A 20257-nucleotide genomic window follows, 5' to 3' on the forward strand; every position below is an offset into this window, starting at 1 on the left:
TCTGTGGTGGGGTACAATGTTCTGGGAGTGAATATTTGTTCAACCTCTGTTACCAGCTAGAGGAGTCTTCTCTTAGATGATCTTTGTGGGTCCCTTCCAACCCAGCATGTTATGTGATTTTGTGACTGAACTATTTCATCCATTAGCCCTATCTAATTACATCAGACAGACAACTTCTACCAGGAAACAGAGGACAGCCTGTATCTTGTGTGACCTGTGTATTTTTTGTCTTTTAACTACTGATGATATTGTCTGTTAATGTAGCATGTTGTCAGGTAAATAATTAACTTTACAAAACTGGTTAGAAGACATATAGGAATGAATCAATTCAGCTTCTGTAAGTGTGCATGGTTCTCAGCAGCTCAGGATCTGGCGCTATACCATAGCAAGAGACAGATGTCACTGATAATGCATTTTATGAAGATACCCCTGTAGTTTATGTATTACTTGTAACAGACTATTAATAACACATTTATCTCAATCAATTTTTCATTATAGCTGTTAATACCAGATTGTTACTATGCAATCAGCAAAGTAAATAATCAGACAACGGCAGCAACAGGTGGTCATTTGTGATCATGTAATTACATGGCCATGGCTGCCCTACAAACTAATCTGCTACCCTCACTTGCAAACTGCAGATAAAGACAATGGTAAGTGATATTTCAATTTACTAGAACTTACAGATTAATTATGACACAACACATTAGATATTGTGAGATATTTATCTTAAAATAATCTAGTGGATAACTGTTTTTAAATGAATAGCATGTAATACACATAGGTAGACTTCACACTTATAAATGTTACAGTGCTTACAGATCTACATGTGATGTTTACTGATGGTCATACACAAGTATACACAAAAGGCTTGCAAAGCATTGCACTGAAAACTAGACTGATAACTCTTACCATAATTATGCAAATTTTGCAGTGATTCTGCTGTTATCTGGTGACACTGGCTATTTACACCCATTCCAAAGAACCAGATTAGTGACAGGCAAAATATCTGGGAGAATGTTGGCTAAAAGAAATGCTTTATTACAGCAAATACCAACAACATTCATGAGATTTGGAGCACTTCTATAAAATCCAAGAGAAGAAATATTTAAGACAAACAAATTGTAACGATCCCTCATCAGGCATTACGGAAGATAACTAAAATTACTTTCTTTACACATTGTACAGACTCAACCTCTACATTCAGGGCAGCTAAAACCAGCCCTCTCTGTGCATCTCACAACACTATTGCCCCAAAATGGCTGAAGCAGGAGATGTGAAACAGTCCAGCAGTGCAAACAGGGGCCCATATATCACAAATATACTGGTCTGCTTTGTTTCCTTAGCTCAAGTTGTAATTAAAAGACATATCCATACTATAAACATTAAGCTGCCCAAGTGTATATTTAGAGATCCCCCAGTGAAGACAGGGCCTCCCTTGGGGAAATTGTATGTGTATTATAGTGAAGCATTAACCTTAGTCCCACACATCCAATCCAAAACACAAGAAGACATATTTTGAATTCATATTTTTCAGCTATTCTACACAGCAGAGAAATAATAAAACTTTCATGGCTTTTTTTTTAAAAAAAACCCACCACCAAGTAATTCTGAGCTTCAGAGACATTAATGCATTGATCACCCTCTTACAGAAACTCAGGTGACAACCAAACACTGAACACTCCCAGTGCTGGCCTTTAAATGATATACTTACAATGATTTATTTTGAAAAGCTTAAGATCCAGGAACAATATACAAAAAGAAGGAGAACTATCAATATTATGGTGAAAATTCAGTTGCAAGTTTCAATTCTCTAAGTAAGAATTACTAAGACAGATACTTACAGCTTGACATATAATTGGATATTTAATGCGATTGATTCCACCAGCAAAAACAGCAAATGTAAGAGCAGTATGGAAGCAAAAGTTGAGAAGCATATGCCATCCTTTTCTACTTATTCGGATTGTGCTGTTGAAAAAAATCACATTTTAAAATTAAAAAACCAACATATCTATCATGAAAATTACTATTTCGAAAAAATATTTAATTTGATAGAATTAAATTCTCTGATTCTTGAATATCTACATAGCAATCTACCTACAGGACAGAGCCTGACTTATACAGCCTTGAAATAAATGGTAAAAAGGTAAGGTTAATGGTAAAAACTGTAAAAGTCTACTGATTTAAAGTTTCCTCCACCAAATCAAGCATTTAAAGTAGAGTACTAAAAGCAAAAGGCTCATTGCATAGCTTCAGATATGCAGAACTTTAACAAGACCTCTCTAAAGTATTAAATGGAAGCTGAAGATCAGAAGATATTGCATTAAGTTCACTTAATTAATATTTAGCAGCTTCTACAGTACAATACATTCCTACTCTTTTAAATTGCTAATGGTCTTTAACAAGAGGTATGTAGTTAAAATGGCATTTATATAAATTTTTCACAGAAAGGAAAACACAAGCTTTCTAAAACTAAAATTTAAAAGACAAAGAGAATTTCTTTTATCCAATGAGAGTTACTAGTTTTCCAACCAAACCTGGTCTTTGAAGCCAGTGTAGCTGGCCAAAGTCTGCTCAACTGGAAGTTGCCAGAAAGCAACTTCATAGTGCTCATGGTTTTATATTGAAATGTCAAGTTAGAAATCTTCGGAAAAGTGTGCAGAAGGATACAGCTTGGGAAAAGCTTAGGAAAGGTTGACATAACCTTTGTTTTGATTTCTCTGGTGTAAACCACATTGCTGCCATTACTATCCAACAGTAATTCAGAACATTTTAATTTATATTTACAGTAGGGGTTAAAAAATCGAAGTACTCAGAATATTGCTGACCATTTAACACAAGTGCTTAAAACGGAATTCTTACCTGTGATGGACAATGTAGGTGATAATGGAAGCAAACAGGCACAACAACATAACTGCAGTACACGCATAAACCACAGGGTGCAGAAACTCCCCTGGGTACTGGGGGAAAGACAGCACTGTCTTAAAATCCTATGGAGAAAGTAAAATGATTTAACATTGTCAGGCATGTGTGAAACTGAGACTTCATTTCAATATGTCCTGTCATTTCTAGCTGTTCCCTTTCAAGGGCAGGAAAAAAAAAGATGAACTTTTAACGTAGATACAGTTCATGAATTTACAATAACATCAGTCTGCTCTTTCCTCATCTGCATACACTTTGCCAGACAGAAATTAACCTTTTTGTACAAGCAGACATATCCTCATTTAAAAAAAAGGTCTGAAAAAACACACAGAATATTACATTTTCCTGGCATTAGCAATGTGTGTTCCTTCCGATAACATGAACTTTATGTGTGTATTTTACTAGGATATTAAGTACAAAATATCAAATTACCATAGAGGTCTCTAAATGGCATATACGTGGCTGCAGAAGAAGCATTCAAAGAAAAAAAAGCCCTGAGAATACGCTCAAAATATAAACTGACTTGTTCCTGTATTCAAATAAATTCCCAGCTGATACACCTCCTCTGACCCAGTGACCTTCACACTTAGTTGCAAATACTCTACTCCCTATAGCAATTCAAAAACAGTTGGTACAGCCATATTAACAGCAGAATAAAGATCCATGCATTCCTTTTGGACATGTTAGTGCCTACTGATACAAATAATGATAAAACACAACAAAAAACTATCAATATCTTTGTAAAATTAACGTTATCAAATTCCCATTCTAAATTACTAGATCACACAAATAAGAAATAACAGAAGAGCTAAGTCTGGAAGTGTGATGGATTGAAAGCAAAGGGAACACATTACATAAAACAGGATGTCTTAATATTACCTGAATTAAAGCAAACATCAGGGGCTCACTGTAATACATCAAGCCACACCTGTTTGTGGCACTACATTCCTACAAACAAATACTAAAAATTATACACAAAAACTATCACCTGAGTGCAAACAAAGTGTCATATACACGCCAGTCCCCATGTGCAGTGGCACTAACTCTGCACACAAAAATAAATATACATCCCAGCACCAGAAAAAGCTAAAATCTGACTATGACAATCCAGAAAACTCTAACACTGAAAATACTGGCATACATTTAAAAGACTCTTTTCTTATTTGTCAATTTTAGGTTCCCCTAGAAGAAGATTCAATACGTTATTTTCCAGAGGTGAAACCTCTCCTCAGGAGACTAGGACTGTAATACTAATACCTCTTCTTAATTGCATTTGCATGCAGAGAGTTGATTTCTAGCACCATTATTTATGTATATGAACTTGTCCATGCACAAGCAACTAATGTTCATGAGTGTATGCAGTTATTAAATCTGGGGAAAGGAATCATTCCATTTACCTTCCAAAATGATCCTTACAAGTAACAGATGCCTTAGTAGTTATTATTTTTCTTCATTACTAGCTTTAAAGTTCCTAAGATTGATTGTACCAGTTTCTCCAGATGCATATGAATGTCAGTTCTAAACAGAGTAGCTTACAACATATAAAGGATCATCAAAATGAACAAATAATTTATTAACAGGATGACATCTATATGTTACTATGTCCCATTTCTCTCCAGGTACTTCTTCAGCTTCAGTTGAATCTACTCTGTCATTACCTGTCTCTCATGTAAGAGAGGTGCTGAGACAGGTCCTCTCTCAGCCCTGCCCAGTTCACCAAGACCCAAAGTGAAAAGTGGAGTCCCTTCTCACAGAGATACTCAGCTTATGCTGTCTCATCTAGAGATGTCCGTGTTGTTACTCTTCCCTCAACCACAAATGGAATAGAAGAGGAAAAGAACTATGTCTTTTGATGTATTAGCTTTTTAATGTGACAGATCTACGCTCTTAAGGCTTCCTCTTGATTTTATTTTTTTTCAGGATATACTGAATTTACAGATTTCAAATAATTCTTTAAAAGTCTACTGGTTCAGAATGGTCACTGAATGTCCACTCAAGAACCTTTTTTGATCATCTTTTCTCCTATGTTTTTATTTGCATCATCTCCTCATTAATTCTTTTATAGAATGAGTTTCTTGAGATAGACTAGTATTTACCAGAAATGTTCAATACAATTTTGGCTCAAATTCCTGGAGTGATAATGCAGAAATACTCTGCTAAAAATAATAAAACATCTACTTCTAGCTCATATTCTTACAATTGTATTTCAGTATACCAATAGTACACTTTGTCATAATTTTAGGTACACATTTACTTCATTTCTGTGCATTCAGAAATCTGTTACTGTAACTATACGGTAGTAACAGTGCAGCTATTTAAAGAACTAAATATATTAGATATTTCTGAAAAAAACACACTGAAAAGTAAAGTTGTGAAAAAGGAAGCCCAGTGAAGCTACACATTTATGTAGCAACAAATGAAAGCAATTTTACTTGAATAGCACCCTTCAGCATACTAAAGAACCAGTTTTTAATAGTTTAAATGCAAGGTTCAACCTATCACTATGTTTGAACATCAGTATAAAAGCAAATGCTATCTGTCCTACAGGAATACAACCATTTTGCCTGCAGAAGAATGAAGAACAATCAGCATCTTAAAGCTAATTCCATTTTAAAATTTGATTTAAAAAATTATCTCTAGTCTAGTCTTTTACAGTAAATAAGTGGTAAAACTTTTGAATATGATAATGCATTAGCGCCAATGTGGAATATCCTTTTTAAGAGTTTTGTACATTGAAAACTGATTTCATTATAGATATATAATAAATTTATCTTGTCTGCTCTTTGATGATAATTAAACCTTATTGATCTGTCAACCTCCCTCAAGTAATCTTCTGGGGAAGACAACATGCAGAAAACAAGCATTTTTTTAATGCAATACACAAAGCAGCATAGTTGTATGTTGCATTTTAAAAAGTTGGGTTTGATTTTATTTCCTAGAGGGGATTCAAATGATGATGATATTGAAAAATGGCAGGAATTAGCTAGAGAAAAATGAATACATACAAGACTTTGACCATTATGAACTGGTGTCTACAACTACAAATATTGTCTAATGAGAATTCATTCACCCTTATAAGAAGGTGTGAAACTGGCTTCTTTCAGCTGTAAATGCCATCACAGTATATAAAGCACAAGAGAAATCAGTAAAGGAAATTAGTGACACAAAAGAATTCTTATCAGCTACTTCATCCAACAATCACAATTATAAAAATATCAGAGTGCAAATGGAACTGTTTCACTTTAAATTGATGCTTCATTCCAAAGATCGGCTGAAACAGAGACATCTATTCTGTTCAGTTAAAATTCAACATGTACAAAGAGGTATAGACAGATTACATACTAAAGGCAGCCTTGAGACATCTCATGGCAGATATTGAGAAAGTTGAGAGAAAGATACAGCAAACCAATACTATGTATTTGGTACTTTCAAGCAAATCACAGCTGCTAAAAGGAATCCAGTTTGTGATATAAATTGTTGTAATCCATCTATTTATATTGGCAAATTAAACATTTATTTTTAATATATTGCTTGTAATAGTATGATATTAGAAAGTATAGTCTAACTGGTTTCTGTGTTTGAAGCAGGACACCTAAAACTCTAGGAGTAATATCCAAGCACCACAGAGACTTAGAAACACAACTGATTTGAACAATCAGTTCTGGTCAGATTTAAATTTCTATTTGTATTTAGATTCTGACCACTCAAAAAAACCCCCCAAACAAACCAAGGCAGAGGTGAGCACCTGTGGACATGATATGAACTCCATATTGGGCCATATTATCAAGAGTGCATGCAGCAGACTGAGGGAAGTGATTATTCGCTTCTGTTCACCACTTGTGAGCCCAAATCTCAACTGTTGTGTCCAGTTTTGGGCACTTCAGCACAAGAAAGACATTGATGAATTGGAAGGAGCTCAGTAGAAGCCACCCAGACAAGACGTCTCAAGACCGAGATTCCAGCTCTTTAATTTACATCTCCCAAGAGTTGGCACATTTTACTGAGCTTTATAGTCTGAATCCCTTTACCCTCTGGTTGAAGCTGCACCATGAGGAATACAAGATCCATTAGGCCAATAGAAAGGAAAAAACAAACAGAAAGAAAGAGCTGGAGCCAAAGGCTTGATCTGTGATAAAATCATCGCATTTTGAAGGACACAGGCCTGGATTTTTGACCCCAGTACCAAACTGATTTATGCATTTTACGGAGCAAATAATACATATTATTAAGTGCAATTTAATAAAATGTAGATGTAACCCAAGGAGAAAGGAATAAAAGTCAGATATTGCTCATAAGAGTAATTCCAAGGATTTGTGCAAAAGTTTGACACATTCAGGAATATTCTTTAAAAAAGCAACCTTTTCTGGGAAGCTGGAATCAATACTGTCCATATGGACTATGCATTCTCTTATGAGAATGAGCATTACATGAGCAGTACGTGTCTGCTGAGGACTCAGGTGAGGAGTATGTGCCTTATTGCTAGGCCACTGAATGACAGCAGAGCTTAGAAATCTACCTCTTCACTGTAGAGGAATCTAATTCCAATAAATCTGCCAGTTCCCACTACTCCAAATGTTAATTTTGCATGTACCGGATAAACTTTCTGGATCATTTTCATAGTCTTTGGTGCTTAAATTCTGCTAAGGTCTATTCTGTAGGTGTTTAAATAAACAAAAAAAAATTGAAAGGTTCATTCTTATACCTCTTATTATAAGCAGGCTGATTTTTCAAAGTACAGAACCATGTTTCCACAGCCTGTTACGAGAAAACCCTGTGTTCTCTATGGGGAAAATGTCAAATATTGTAATTATGTCAACCTTCTAAATGACATCTCTGTAATACTTCCCAGACTCATGAATTAATTTCTCAAAAGACTTAGACAGGTTGATTAATTTAAAGAAGATCTGAAACATGGAACTTTAGAAGACTGTTTTCAAAACTGAACTTTGTGAATAGGCTTAAGAAATACTGCAGTTGTCTCTAGTCACACTGAAAATATTGAAAAAGTAGTTTTTTTGTGGTACTACCAAGGCTTAAAAGATTCAGGGAATGCTTGCAAAACAACAGGAGAAAAATCCTGTAACTCTTACTGTGATCCATTCTAGTATTTTGCCTCTCTTCAATTTTTCATTCACACAGTTTCCCAAGTTTTGCCTCCAGAACAGTTTCAAATATACTCTGTCAGCCCAGTCTTCTCAGGCTGAATTATCTCACATAAGCATCCACTGAATGTATTCTACTTTTGCAAATAATTATTCCTTACACTCACAAACCAACACCAAAACTCCAACAAAACCCACCCCTATGTTGGCTGGAATAATGAGACATATTGTGACAAAACAGGAAAGGAGTTGTTTACGATTTTATGTTAATTTAACCTATTTTTAGGATTACAATTAAAAGTGCTAAAAATATTTATTAATCCATTTTATGTTAATTGGAAAGTATCATACTTAGATTTCAGAATTTTACTTGTGTTTATTTGGCAGATTTGAGGAAGTTACTATTGACAAAGCAGTCTAAGAGGGAAAAGGAAATGCTGTATATAATTACACTAATATCCATCCCTATTGAATTTCTATTCTGTTCTAAGAAAAATGAAAGGAAGAACAGAGGACAATATAAACCAAAACATATTTAGCAAATTTTGAAATTCAGTGTTGCTGTTGGATATTTTTATTATCTCCTGAAGAGTTTTTACTCAGATATGCAGGTCTCTAGATCAGTCATAACATAAACACGTTGTCCTGAAAAATTAAAATATCGATATACAGCTCTGTTCACACAAGAGCAAAAATATATAGTATTTATAAAACAAATATTTGTATTAGATATACCAAAGTTTCAAAGTATATAAGTTCATAATTTTACTCTAAAATAGAAAATCATACTGCAGAGTTCAGGACCCTGGAGGGCTTTGGTCATCTCTGAAAGAAACTATAGTGTAACTGTGTCTCTTCCTCCTATAGATAACAGAAGAAAAAAAATAGGGGACTAGTCTAAACACGCTGTATATGAAGAGAAAGGCAGGAATATAATTGGAGAGTTAGTTCACAGTAGTTTGCTCTCACCCCTAGGACATACTACCCAAAAGCTGCTCAGAAAAAGATAATGCTGTATTATGTCTGACTATTATTTTACTTCTATTTGCTAGCCCAACCCGGAGCAAAGTGAAAGTGTGAGGCCACATGATGGAAGGAGCTTGTACCAACCCAACCCAACCCAACCCAACCCAACTTTCCAACCCAACCTCCAAACTATACTCTTTCTCTCACTGACATCACTTGAACAAATGTCACAGAGAGAAATCAAATGGCTCTATGTGAATCCTCTCAGTTGAAGTATGCTCATGCTTATTAATTATCAATCGTAGTTGATAAGTCCTTGATTGATGCCTTTCTAAAAAAGGACTCTATAAAACCTTAATTTTAACCCCTGTGTGGCACATAGGCATAAACGACTTTTATAAAAGCAGTTTAAGAAACTTTGTCTTACTATTTAAAAAATGACAAATCAGAAAATGTGCTGTACTAGCTATAAAATGGACAGTTGGATTAACTGAGGCTTCTGTTTCATCTTACTCCACTGCAGGATATTCTGATGGTAATGTAAAGCCTTATTGCTGCTTTTCAGTTAACAGACACTACTTCAGTTTTCTGCTATTACCCCAAACCATAATAATCAATTATGAATTTTTATTATTTAATAGATACATTTATCATGATATTGTAGCTAATTTCATTGGATACATACCAGATACCAGCTATTTTGAATTGGCTAATGTTTTGTTAGTATTTTAAAAATATATTAGGCACTTAGGTAGGAATTAAGAAGATACACATAGGCACTTTATACTGTTCATATTATAAGTTAACAGTTATGCACAACAATGAAATATTTTTCATTTCTGGTATGAGAATTGAACTGCCCAGAAAAGCCTAGTATCTCTCAAATAAAACAATCCTTGACTTTATGCCACAAAACAGTGATTAAGAAATAACACTCAAATGAAAATGGTTGCACATAATGCAGCTACAAAAGTTTTCCAATAACTGTTCAGAAAGACAACTCCTGGAAAATGTATTTGCGTGTGCATGTATTTTTATATATATATATTTTAAAATTACCTAAGTCATCTTTTTTCTTAAAAGTGACTGTGAAACATGAGCTAAGAAACATATCACACTGTTTGCTGCCATAGCAATTGCAAAGCAAGGGCGAGTCTAAGATTCTACTTTCTTGTCTTGCACAAGTAAAAATGGAAGATGCGTACATGAAAAAAAAGCAAAGTTGAATTATTATACCAAAATAAACACAAGACCTAAACCTGAATTACATACAAGATACAAAAGCTGCAGTAAAAAGTGCCCCAGTTGCCTTTACGGTTGTAGAAAAACCCATCTCCTACATCTTCTCAGAGATAAATGAGCTTTACAAACTAAAAATTACTTGTAGCCCTTGTGTCAGTATTCAATTTTTCAAACCAAAAGACACCACAGAATTGGATGCTTGCAAACAGTAGTTTCACATTTAGTAACTACTCAAAGTTTAAGAACAAGCTGAACTCAAGCACTTGAAGGAGGAGGAAGCCATTTTGGGTGTGGCACCTGCAAAGTCAACAGGTGCTTTCTTTAATGAATTTAGAAAAGCATCCTCAAAGCACAATTATGTTTCACATTCTGGGAAACAAGTGGATGGGGGAAAAAAGGGAACTCATAGAAGCTGTAGAAAATGAGGTATATTTGATGTCGTCAAATTGGAGGAACAGCTCTTAAATTCTGAACAATTCTGGAGTGTGTGAAAAAACGTCCAAGTAAGTCTCAGGGAAATCAGTTCTTACAAAGTGGACGATAATATCTGCATTTAACTCGTGGGTGCCACAGCTTTGTGCTATGATTGGCTGCCATCTGGGCTCCATCTGACAGCAGCAGATTGGTATTCTCTGCACACGTCCTCACAATTCCTGTCGCCTGTGTTTGCTGTCCCTTACACATACACACAATACATTATTTACTCAACTATAAACATTTCTGTAATGTACACAAGCAGCATCTACAGTGCAATCATGCATCAGCATTCAGAATCAATCTAGTATAAATAGTACACATCTGTCTAATCTTTTTACAACTGGTTCATAATAAATATTTTTAGTGCAAACATTTTCTCATCTATATGTTGTTAGAAACCTTTCAATTTTTTGTTTGCTTTCCCTTATTTCCTGAATAACAGGTTATTAGTGCATGCATAATATTTTTGCTTTCATGAAGGTAACTTTCTGCTAAGCAGGTTAGTTAAATAACTGCAATGGGAACTGTAAGTGTGACTGAGAACAGAGAAAAGAAGGCTGATGTGTTAGCAGTGCACAGGAATATTTTTCCTCACAAACAGCAATTTCATAAGTAGGCTATCAGAATTGGTGTACAAACTAAAACTCCTACAGAATCAAGGACAGCACTGTCCTTACTTAAAAGAGCAGATGTTATTCCTCTCCATTTATTAAATGATTCAACATTGCGGTATGCCTGCAACTAATTAGTATGATCAACACAGTGCAGGGCAGGAACAAAAGCAGACCAGCCTCTGAGATGTGCTGATGTAAAAGCACACAGGAGTATACATTTTTAAACCCTGTCCTATAATTCATAACCATTACATACTAATCATTCCTTGATGGAACTTTTATTTTTAAGACTGAATCTAATGTCATTTCTGATTAGGCCTGTCTCAGGATATTAAAACTGACCACCGAGGTATTCCCTTACTAGCAGTTAAATAACTTACTTTGTTTTAGACTGTCTTATACTAACCATTATGAAACCCCAGAAGGTTAGCTACTGACAAGTAAGAACGGAACATAAAAAGAACATATATGTACAGCAAAATAGAGAGAGAGAAAAATATAGGTATATTTGCTAAGTCATATACTTACCATTAGCACTGCAAAGTTACTGAAGTGCGTACTCTGAATGGTGGTAATATTGCCTGCAGAGCTAATTATGTGGCACCCTTCTCCCCACCAGCCTCCATGTCCATCTAGAAGGTCAAAATCCCAGAAGGCTGCAATGGGGTCTATACCCCGTGCAAAGTGCCTCAATCCTATAGTGAGAGGGCTGGTGAGGTTTCCAAAACTGCACCCATCTGTAAAAGCAACAAACTGAATCAGAGAGATGGACTGGAAAACCCTTTAGTGATGAATGCTGTGTAAAGAGACCAGATACACTAAACTATAGGGAAAAAAGCCATAGACATATAATCTTCATGGTCAAAATCAAAGGTAGTGCTCATATCAGAAAAGTTTGAAATAGTATAAATAAATCTGAACATTTCAGTTCCATAATGTGTCCAAATGATCTAATCATCCATCACAAAGCAGATCTTTCTTATCGTTTCAGATTCTTCAGTTATGACCAGTGTTACACTATTGCCCATGTAGCTACAGAAACAGCTCAGTTTCATGGTATGATTAACAGCTGAGACAATTCTGCACTTTCAAAGTCACATTTAAACAGTTAAAATGTTAATAGAAATGAGAGCACTACTCAGGATCAAATAAAATCAGAGAAATTGCCTGGGTGAATAATTAATCAAAATAATTACTCAGTAGCACATACAATATATCTTATTTAGACAAAAGTCTTTAACAACACCTGTTTTACATCCATCGTATCAGAAAGTATACTGCTGAGTATTGATAAATGCAACAGGGCACTACTCCCACTCCAAAAGCCTTATTGCTATAAGTGCCTGGGATACTAACACTGCAATTTTCATTGTAAAGAGTAAAATAAGGCTCCTTCCGATAGCATCCTGCTTTAAGCAGCAAGCATCTCGAACAACACTGTCAACAAACAGCAGTCCAGAAATTGCATTTTAATCATAGCGCAAGTGCATTCCTTTATTTGCAGGACAATCTGAATGAAATCGTGCAGATAGGAACAACTGCAAACATCGTACTAAAGACAGAGACTGTTTGCAGCCTCGCAGCCCACTGTATACTCTACCCCTCTGTTCTCTACATAATCAAGTACACCGCAGCTTTTAGATTAAAGAAAATAATGCATAACAGCTTCTCACCTATTTTAGCAAAAACAGCTGGTGTGGCAACCGTCCTACGTTTCCCATCGTCTGCAAGATTTGATGAGTTTCCTGTGCTAGGAAAGAGTTTTCCATTCCGAAAGACAATAAACTGCAGCTTGCAAGTGGAGTTATCAACAGATTGCCAGGCTGAAGACGGAGAGAAGACAGACTGTGGCAAATGAACTGAAGCTACTGCTACAGCATTCTGTACAATGAGAAAAAAAAAGAAACATTTAAAATGCAAATCACAACAGGGTTGCTTTCATGATGTTTTAAACTCCTGTACAAGAAATGTATGCTGCCTTTCTTTTCCAACAGACTGGAAGCAACCAAAGAAGCACGAGCTGTAACCATGGGAATAGGATTGGTACAGTGCATATTAAAACGGAAAAGGTTTTGATTGAATGTGAGAGTCTATATGGTCAAGCTCCCTGCTGCAGAGGTGAGAATGGTTCTTACCGTGCCTGCTAGAGGGTCCATCAACGCTGCAGATCTGATTTAAAGAGACAACCTCTACCAGGTTTTCTCCTTCACTTAAAATAGAATCGGACAACTTACATTAAAACATTTCTCTGAAAGGGTACTTAAAAAGTATAAAAATAATTTTATTATTAAAAATATTACATCTGCAGAGAACTGCAAGTCCAGTAAACACCACATTTTATGAATATGTTTTTCTTGTTTCCTATAAGGAAAATCAGTTAACTATGTTTTAGTAATGCAGGATTAAAAAATATTACAAACGCTAATATAAAAAAAGAAAACGAGACAGCACTGGGAGAAAATGAATGAAGACTGTCAGATCACTATAATGGCTTTGAGTCGTGAGCGTGTTATACATCCTTTTACAAGCAGATAATTCCCTTACAGCAGAGCTATAAAATCCACTAAACATTGTGTTCTGAGGACCTCACTCATCAAGAATTTTTTTCCTGACAAAGTAGCAAACTAATCATTACAGACTAAGATATTTACAAGGAATAAGAAATAATGAGCAATGGGAAAATAAACAGGGAGTCTGTCCTAAGCCTTGAAGTGAAAAGTGTATGTATTTAAAAACAAACAAACTACAAAATGTTCTAATTTGCATTTCCCCCAAGGGCAGAGTATGGCTCTGTGCACATAATTTACATAGATTATCACAGTTTACTCATAGCACATGTGCACTACCTCTTTCCAAAGTAAAACAATAATCTTCACAATCATATAAACAAACATGACACTAATATACATCCATGCGCTGGGAGAAATATATATGTGAGAGATAAAAGGTACAACACAGATCGGCAAACTAAAATGAATATGAGAAGCATCTACTGACCACACGATAAATATGGGAGAAAAGCATGAGCAGTCTGTGATGTCATTCAGATGCTTAAATAAAGAGATAAAGACTTCTGTACAATTTTCTTGTATATGTACATATACATGTATCTTTTGGGAAGATTTTCCACTTTTAACAATAAAAATGCCAAAAAATAATTTTCTACATAAGTATTTAATCTAGGTGATGCTGCCTACTAAAAACACTCAGGAAAAAAAAAGCAAACAGCAACAAAACATTTCTACTTTAGATTTTTTAAATTACTGTGAAGGCTTTCATCGGAATCAACTGAGCTAAACATCAAGCACTCATCCTTAGATTGTTTCCACTGTCTAATTCACTAAAGCTGTTATAATAGGCTTTATCTCATGCTTCTGAAAAAGACATATTTTACTCTATGATATCCTAAAGTATCTGCACATGCTGAACCTCTGATGAAACCATTTGGCCACAAAAGTATTATCAATAACTATGCACAGCATTTTTTAGAAGTGTCATTTTTCAAACCCCAGGCCACTGTTGAGAACTTACCTGGAGAGGTACAGAAGTGTAAGAGAAGTTACAGTGTGATTAACTTTATATTTATACTGGATTTTTATTATTATTCTGTATTGGAAAAAGCAATAACAATGATATATTAAATTACACTAATAAGTCATTATACATAGAAAGAGAAAGATAGAAGCATATGAATAAGCTTATGATAATGAAACCAACAGCTAAAGGCACTGGGTTAAGCAACAATATGCTATGACTTGACAAAAGCAGTCCTAAACAAACCAGAGAAAACTACAGGTTTATAGCACTTTTGCTAAGAGGGGGAATCATCTAATTTATTGTGATTCTCTAATTTCTTCTCCATTGGGACTTACTGATACTAGTAGGAAAAAGTAATGGTGTAGACAGAGCTCGTCTGTGGGACCGAGGAGGTGCAGAGAAGAGGCTGCACACACCTGAAGCACAGGTACCTGATGTGCAGGTCTGACGGCAGGTCACACAGCTGGGGAAAGACCAAGGTGGTATCCACCCCTCACCTCCTCACCACTGCCCTGTGCCCACAAAGAGATCCTTCACTACACAGCATGAAAGGAAGGAACCTGATCATGGTGCCCCAAATGTTACCCACAGGTTACAGCTTTGCACCACAGGGGCAAAGTCGAATGCAGCGAAGAAAAGCTGCACACAGCCTACAAATGGAGTTAGTGTGGACTGGTTGCACTGCTCGGGCTGACTGAGCAAATCTCAAATATGCAGCAACATCAAATTATTTACTCGACAAAAGGACACATTTATAGAAAACGCTTTCCTGATTAGACTTCAGGAGAATGTTTTTCCCTAGTTATCTCTTTAAAATGTACCAAGAATATGAATACTCATAACATAAACTATTTAATAAACTTTGCCAAATAGTGCCTACAGTCACTTCCTGGAATGCAATTTTATTGTGAATACTGCCCTGTGTATACCTGTTATTTCAATTTCTTTTGAGTGCAGGCAGTCTGGTGGGGTGAAGGGCAAAGGGACGGGGCTATTCTTTGACTGGAAAAATGTACTTATAAAGTCAAACTACTCATTGCACGTCAAATATATACTTCATGCAGAAATTTCACAAAATTAAACATCCAACTGTCTGCTACAGCAACATGCCTGCCAACAAGATCATGTGCTCAGATATTAATACACAGTGAGAGGGCCCACATATTCACAATGCTGTTTAAAAATATGAATAAATATTTGTGAACATGTTTTTTATCTAAGATGTGTGAGAATTTTCAATAGTATTACTCATTATTCACAGGAGAGAGATAACGTGAACATTTAGGCAATCCCTGTTATTGTGGATGGATGTAGCCTGACTGGAGGTTCAGTTTTGGATTCTGTTAATCTTATGTGTAGTGACGAATATGCCAGTTCTCCACTCTTGCCTCAGTTTCCCTCTCACTTGGTGAAATAAAAATGATGGTATTTATTTTGCTCTGCAAGATGCTCCAGGAGTTCAGAGATGAAACACAATTTGGGAACAGGTATTATTAAAACCAATGACAGCAACATCAAATTTTGAGTCAATGACTCTGTTTCAGGTGCTTCAAAATCCACATAACTCATCTCATTTTAAATTTTTTTATTTGGGCAACATATTGCCATATCACATAAGAACTAACATTTCTGAGCATGCTAATGGCAGCATCTCAGAAAGCTGCTGCACCTTTGAGAGGAGAGAAAGAGCAATAGAGACAGAATCATCATAGGAGATGTAGCTTTACAATGACATAGGCCAGCACTGGCATCTCATATTTTCCCTGTAAAAGCTTAGAGTTTGTGTCAGCAATTCACTAGTCAGGATTTAGACATTCTGTGAGTGTTTTCCAAACAGAATGTCAATAATCCTGTCATGACTCCATTTCACTTTTAGTCCTATTAACTGGATTGTACTGGCATTGATTAGAAATCCTGAACATAGTGCAGATTCTTCTAAGGAGTATTTTCCTGCTGAAAAATGCCAGTGTTTTAAAATGAAAGCTATCCACAGACATCCACCCATTTGCACATAAATATGATAGCAATGCTGCAAATTTCAAACCCTCTCAGATATCTTCCATGTCATCTGCCCAGATATTTGAAAATCTGCTGTATGACCTGCAGCCATGGAAAGAGGGCTTATCAGCTCTAAACCAGCTCTGAGGATTTTCTGGGAGGGCTCCTAGGACTCCTTGCTTCTAAGACTTCTTGGAAGCTGATCAACTTTCCAAAAAGCCAAATGAAAGGTTGCTTTAAACTCTGAATCATAATTTGAATAGTACAGTTTTATAAGTACTTCTGAAGTTTCATTTTTTGTGTCCATTTCAGAGCTGTTTTTGTCTGTGTGTGGAATTTTTCAAAATATCTGAGGCACCAAAACAGCACAAACAAATTCAACTGGATTCTAAAAGTTCTAAATTTGAATGGAAAATCTCATCCTAAAGAGGAAATGGTCCTCAGGATATTGAGAGCTACAGACTCTTGGTATTCTTGCAACTCATGCATGCATGGCCCTTACTAAAAATGTTTTAAGGGAAAACCGAAAGATTTAAAGTGAAGTTTTTCCACAGGCAATTTTATTCTGGTAGCAGTCCATTCCTTATAATTAATGCTAGCATTTACAAGGAGTTTTTAAGTGTTTAGGAAAGACAGCCTCTTGCCTTAGGTGCCTTTGTGATATGTTGGCCTTTCTACATCATAATTCCTTTAAAAGACCTGCTCCCATTTGCAGCATTGCTTTCCCATTACTATATTCTACTTGTCTGAAATTTAGCATGATATTCAGAGACCATACTCATAAAAAAATTATTATCAAGAAACATACTTTGTAACCACTGTGGAATGACATAAATCAAATTATATTCAGTAGCTCTTCCTTGTGTATGCTTTGATACTAGATTGATATTGAGTTCAGGCACAGTATTTCTGTTTGATATAAAATACATTTCATAGGAAACTATCCAATTTTGAGTCCTCAGAGCAGTCATAAGGTATATTTTTCCAGTCAGCAATTTCCTTAACTTAAAAACCAGCATCTAAACAACAAGTCAGAGGGGAAAAAAAAAGAAGTAAATGAATTCACCTGAACACCTGGCAGAGAACTGGAAAAGCACCTCAACTGTTTCCAGATTTTAAAGAATCTGACAAGGTGGTGTATGGATTCAGATGCAAGACACCATATATTAGATTATTAAAGATACAAAGGTGTTGCCAAAATAGGCATAAGCTATATAAAGTTACTGTAGCAGTAAAAAAAAGTAAAAACTAAGCTCTATGGGTAATAGCCTATATTATTAAATATGGTCTGACTGAGTTAACAGTGTGGTCATCATAATAAAACCAAGCAAATAAATTATTTATGCATATACAATAGATTTTATTTAGTCCCTCAAATAAGACAGCAGATGCTTAGAAGCAACTGAAGATTTCAGTTTGGGGTTTAGTGGTTAACATAATAAAAAAAGGGCAAAATTGCTTTTTCAGCTGTCTTTGCTGGTAGGTATTTGACCAACACTTCTTTGGAATTATCTTAGCACAAGATACATGAGACAAGGACAGGCACTTGGCCCAGCACTATGAGGCTTTAGCTAGTCTGTACATGAGTTCTGATCTGTTTTTCTGGTATGAAAAGTATCAACAAAAAAGGCTAAAAAATTTATACCATCTAGGAAAATACCAAATAAAGGTTCTGTAAAAAGAATGGAAACAATGCTAGTTGGAATATGCCTTTAACAAGATAAACAATTTGCCGGGTTCTAAAAGAGATCAGATTGTTTTTGGGGTTTTTTTAATGGGATGACGCCAAGCAAGGAAAGTAGTAGTTCCCCAGCCATGTTAACTTATCTGCTTAATCTTGCTCCTAATTTGTCATGGTTTAACTATCCTTTTTAGAATGCTGTTAAAACACAAGTCTGGAAAGGCTCAGGGATGACTAGGAAGTGAGAAAGCAGAATTTATATAGATTCCCAGGGAGAAATGAAGCAATACCTCCAAAAATGCAACATAAAATCACCTGGCTATTGAGATGAAATTGCTAAGCATGTTGTGATTATTATGTGATAAAGTCATTATGCAGTAATGCTGCAGTCCACATCCATCTCAATATCTGGAAAACTAAGTACAGAGTCCAAGATATCTTTGTTCCAGCCAGGCATAAAAGCTGGTTTAATGCACAGTGAAAATATGGAATCAAAACCAAATATAGGTAAATCATATAAAAAGTTTAAAAACAATGTCTAAAGTTCTCACTAATTAATAATAAGTTTTCTAGAGTCATGCTATAGGAATGTTAGATTTAGCAAACAGCACGGAAATTTTAGAAAAGATGTAATATAAAATTATCTGGAAAACCTGATCATCAGTAACTCTTTTCTAATAAAAGTAAAAAATGAAAGTAACCTCCACATTAGGATTTTATATTTCATATTTGAAAATCTGGAAAACTCAGGAAATTAACTGATAAAAGTTAATGGGACGTACAAGATCAAGAACGGATAAGCAGATCAAAAAGGACAATGAGTAAAATCAGGAGGACTACAAAAAGGGAGAAACCCCCACTGATCAGTGAAACAAAATAGTATTTTAAGTTTCAATAGCATTTAAGTATTTCAGATCTACATTAAAAACACAAGGAAAGAAGTAGAGCTGCCCTGTAGAAAGAATCAGGTAATACATTTTTTATTTAACCTCAATGAAAGTGTTGATGTTTACATGGAGACAGTGTTACAATCAATATTGAGAAGAATATAAACATTACCATAAATGTTAAAGCAAATTCAGTAAGAGCTGAATATTGTCATACAAATCTTTGACAGATCTGACACATAAAATCAAAGGAAAACTGCAATTTCTTTTTTTTTTTAGGGGGACAGATGTCTACAAAGTTGGTCATAAAGCAAAGATGACTGCTCTGTAAAATGACCTGCAGTAAGGATGAATGAGTGAACAAGTTTGGCATGTAGATAATAGTATAGACTTATGCACAAATGGACAACTTTATTGCACAGTTTTCAACATCACTCACAGCTGCTGCTGCCATATTGGTCTCCTCCCATGTCTAAAGACAGGCTGCTTTTAAAGAGTTTGAAAGAGTTGACCAGTAAATGGCATGAAAAATATGGTGTCCTGGCACTTTTATATGAACCAGCCAGAGTTGCTTCTGCATTCATTTGTTAGTCCTCCAAACCATAGGTCAGCATTTAGGACTTCATAATTCATGCATTCATGAAAATGTGGTAAGAAAATGTAATAATTTTGTTCTAAGAAAATGAAAATATGCACAAATCTACATGCAACAACTGACCTGTTAATCTGCAACTGTAAGAGAAAAACAGATAAAAAAAAAAAGAGATTGAAGAAAAAGAACACAAAGGGAGACAGTGTAGGTTTACCAATGGTAAATAATGCCAGACCCAA

At 35.4% G+C, this 20257-nt stretch overlaps 1 protein-coding gene across 1 annotated transcript in view; it reads right to left on the minus strand.

Moving 5' to 3' along the window:
- LOC113982579 (adhesion G protein-coupled receptor A3-like) overlaps positions 1-20257 on the minus strand; it is a 261837-nt gene that overhangs the window by 38183 nt on the left and 203397 nt on the right. The window contains exons 13-16 of the mRNA XM_027710970.2: positions 12997-13204; positions 11852-12060; positions 2863-2990; positions 1845-1968 (exon numbers count right to left, since the gene is read on the minus strand). Coding sequence (XP_027566771.2) covers positions 1845-1968; positions 2863-2990; positions 11852-12060; positions 12997-13204 — 669 coding nt within the window. The remainder of the gene's footprint in view (positions 1-1844; positions 1969-2862; positions 2991-11851; positions 12061-12996; positions 13205-20257) is intronic.

Source organism: Pipra filicauda, unplaced genomic scaffold (assembly GCF_003945595.2).
Source record: "Pipra filicauda isolate LSUMZ 115617 unplaced genomic scaffold, ASM394559v2 scaffold15_size4787011_pilon, whole genome shotgun sequence".
Lineage (NCBI taxonomy): Eukaryota > Metazoa > Chordata > Aves > Passeriformes > Pipridae > Pipra > Pipra filicauda.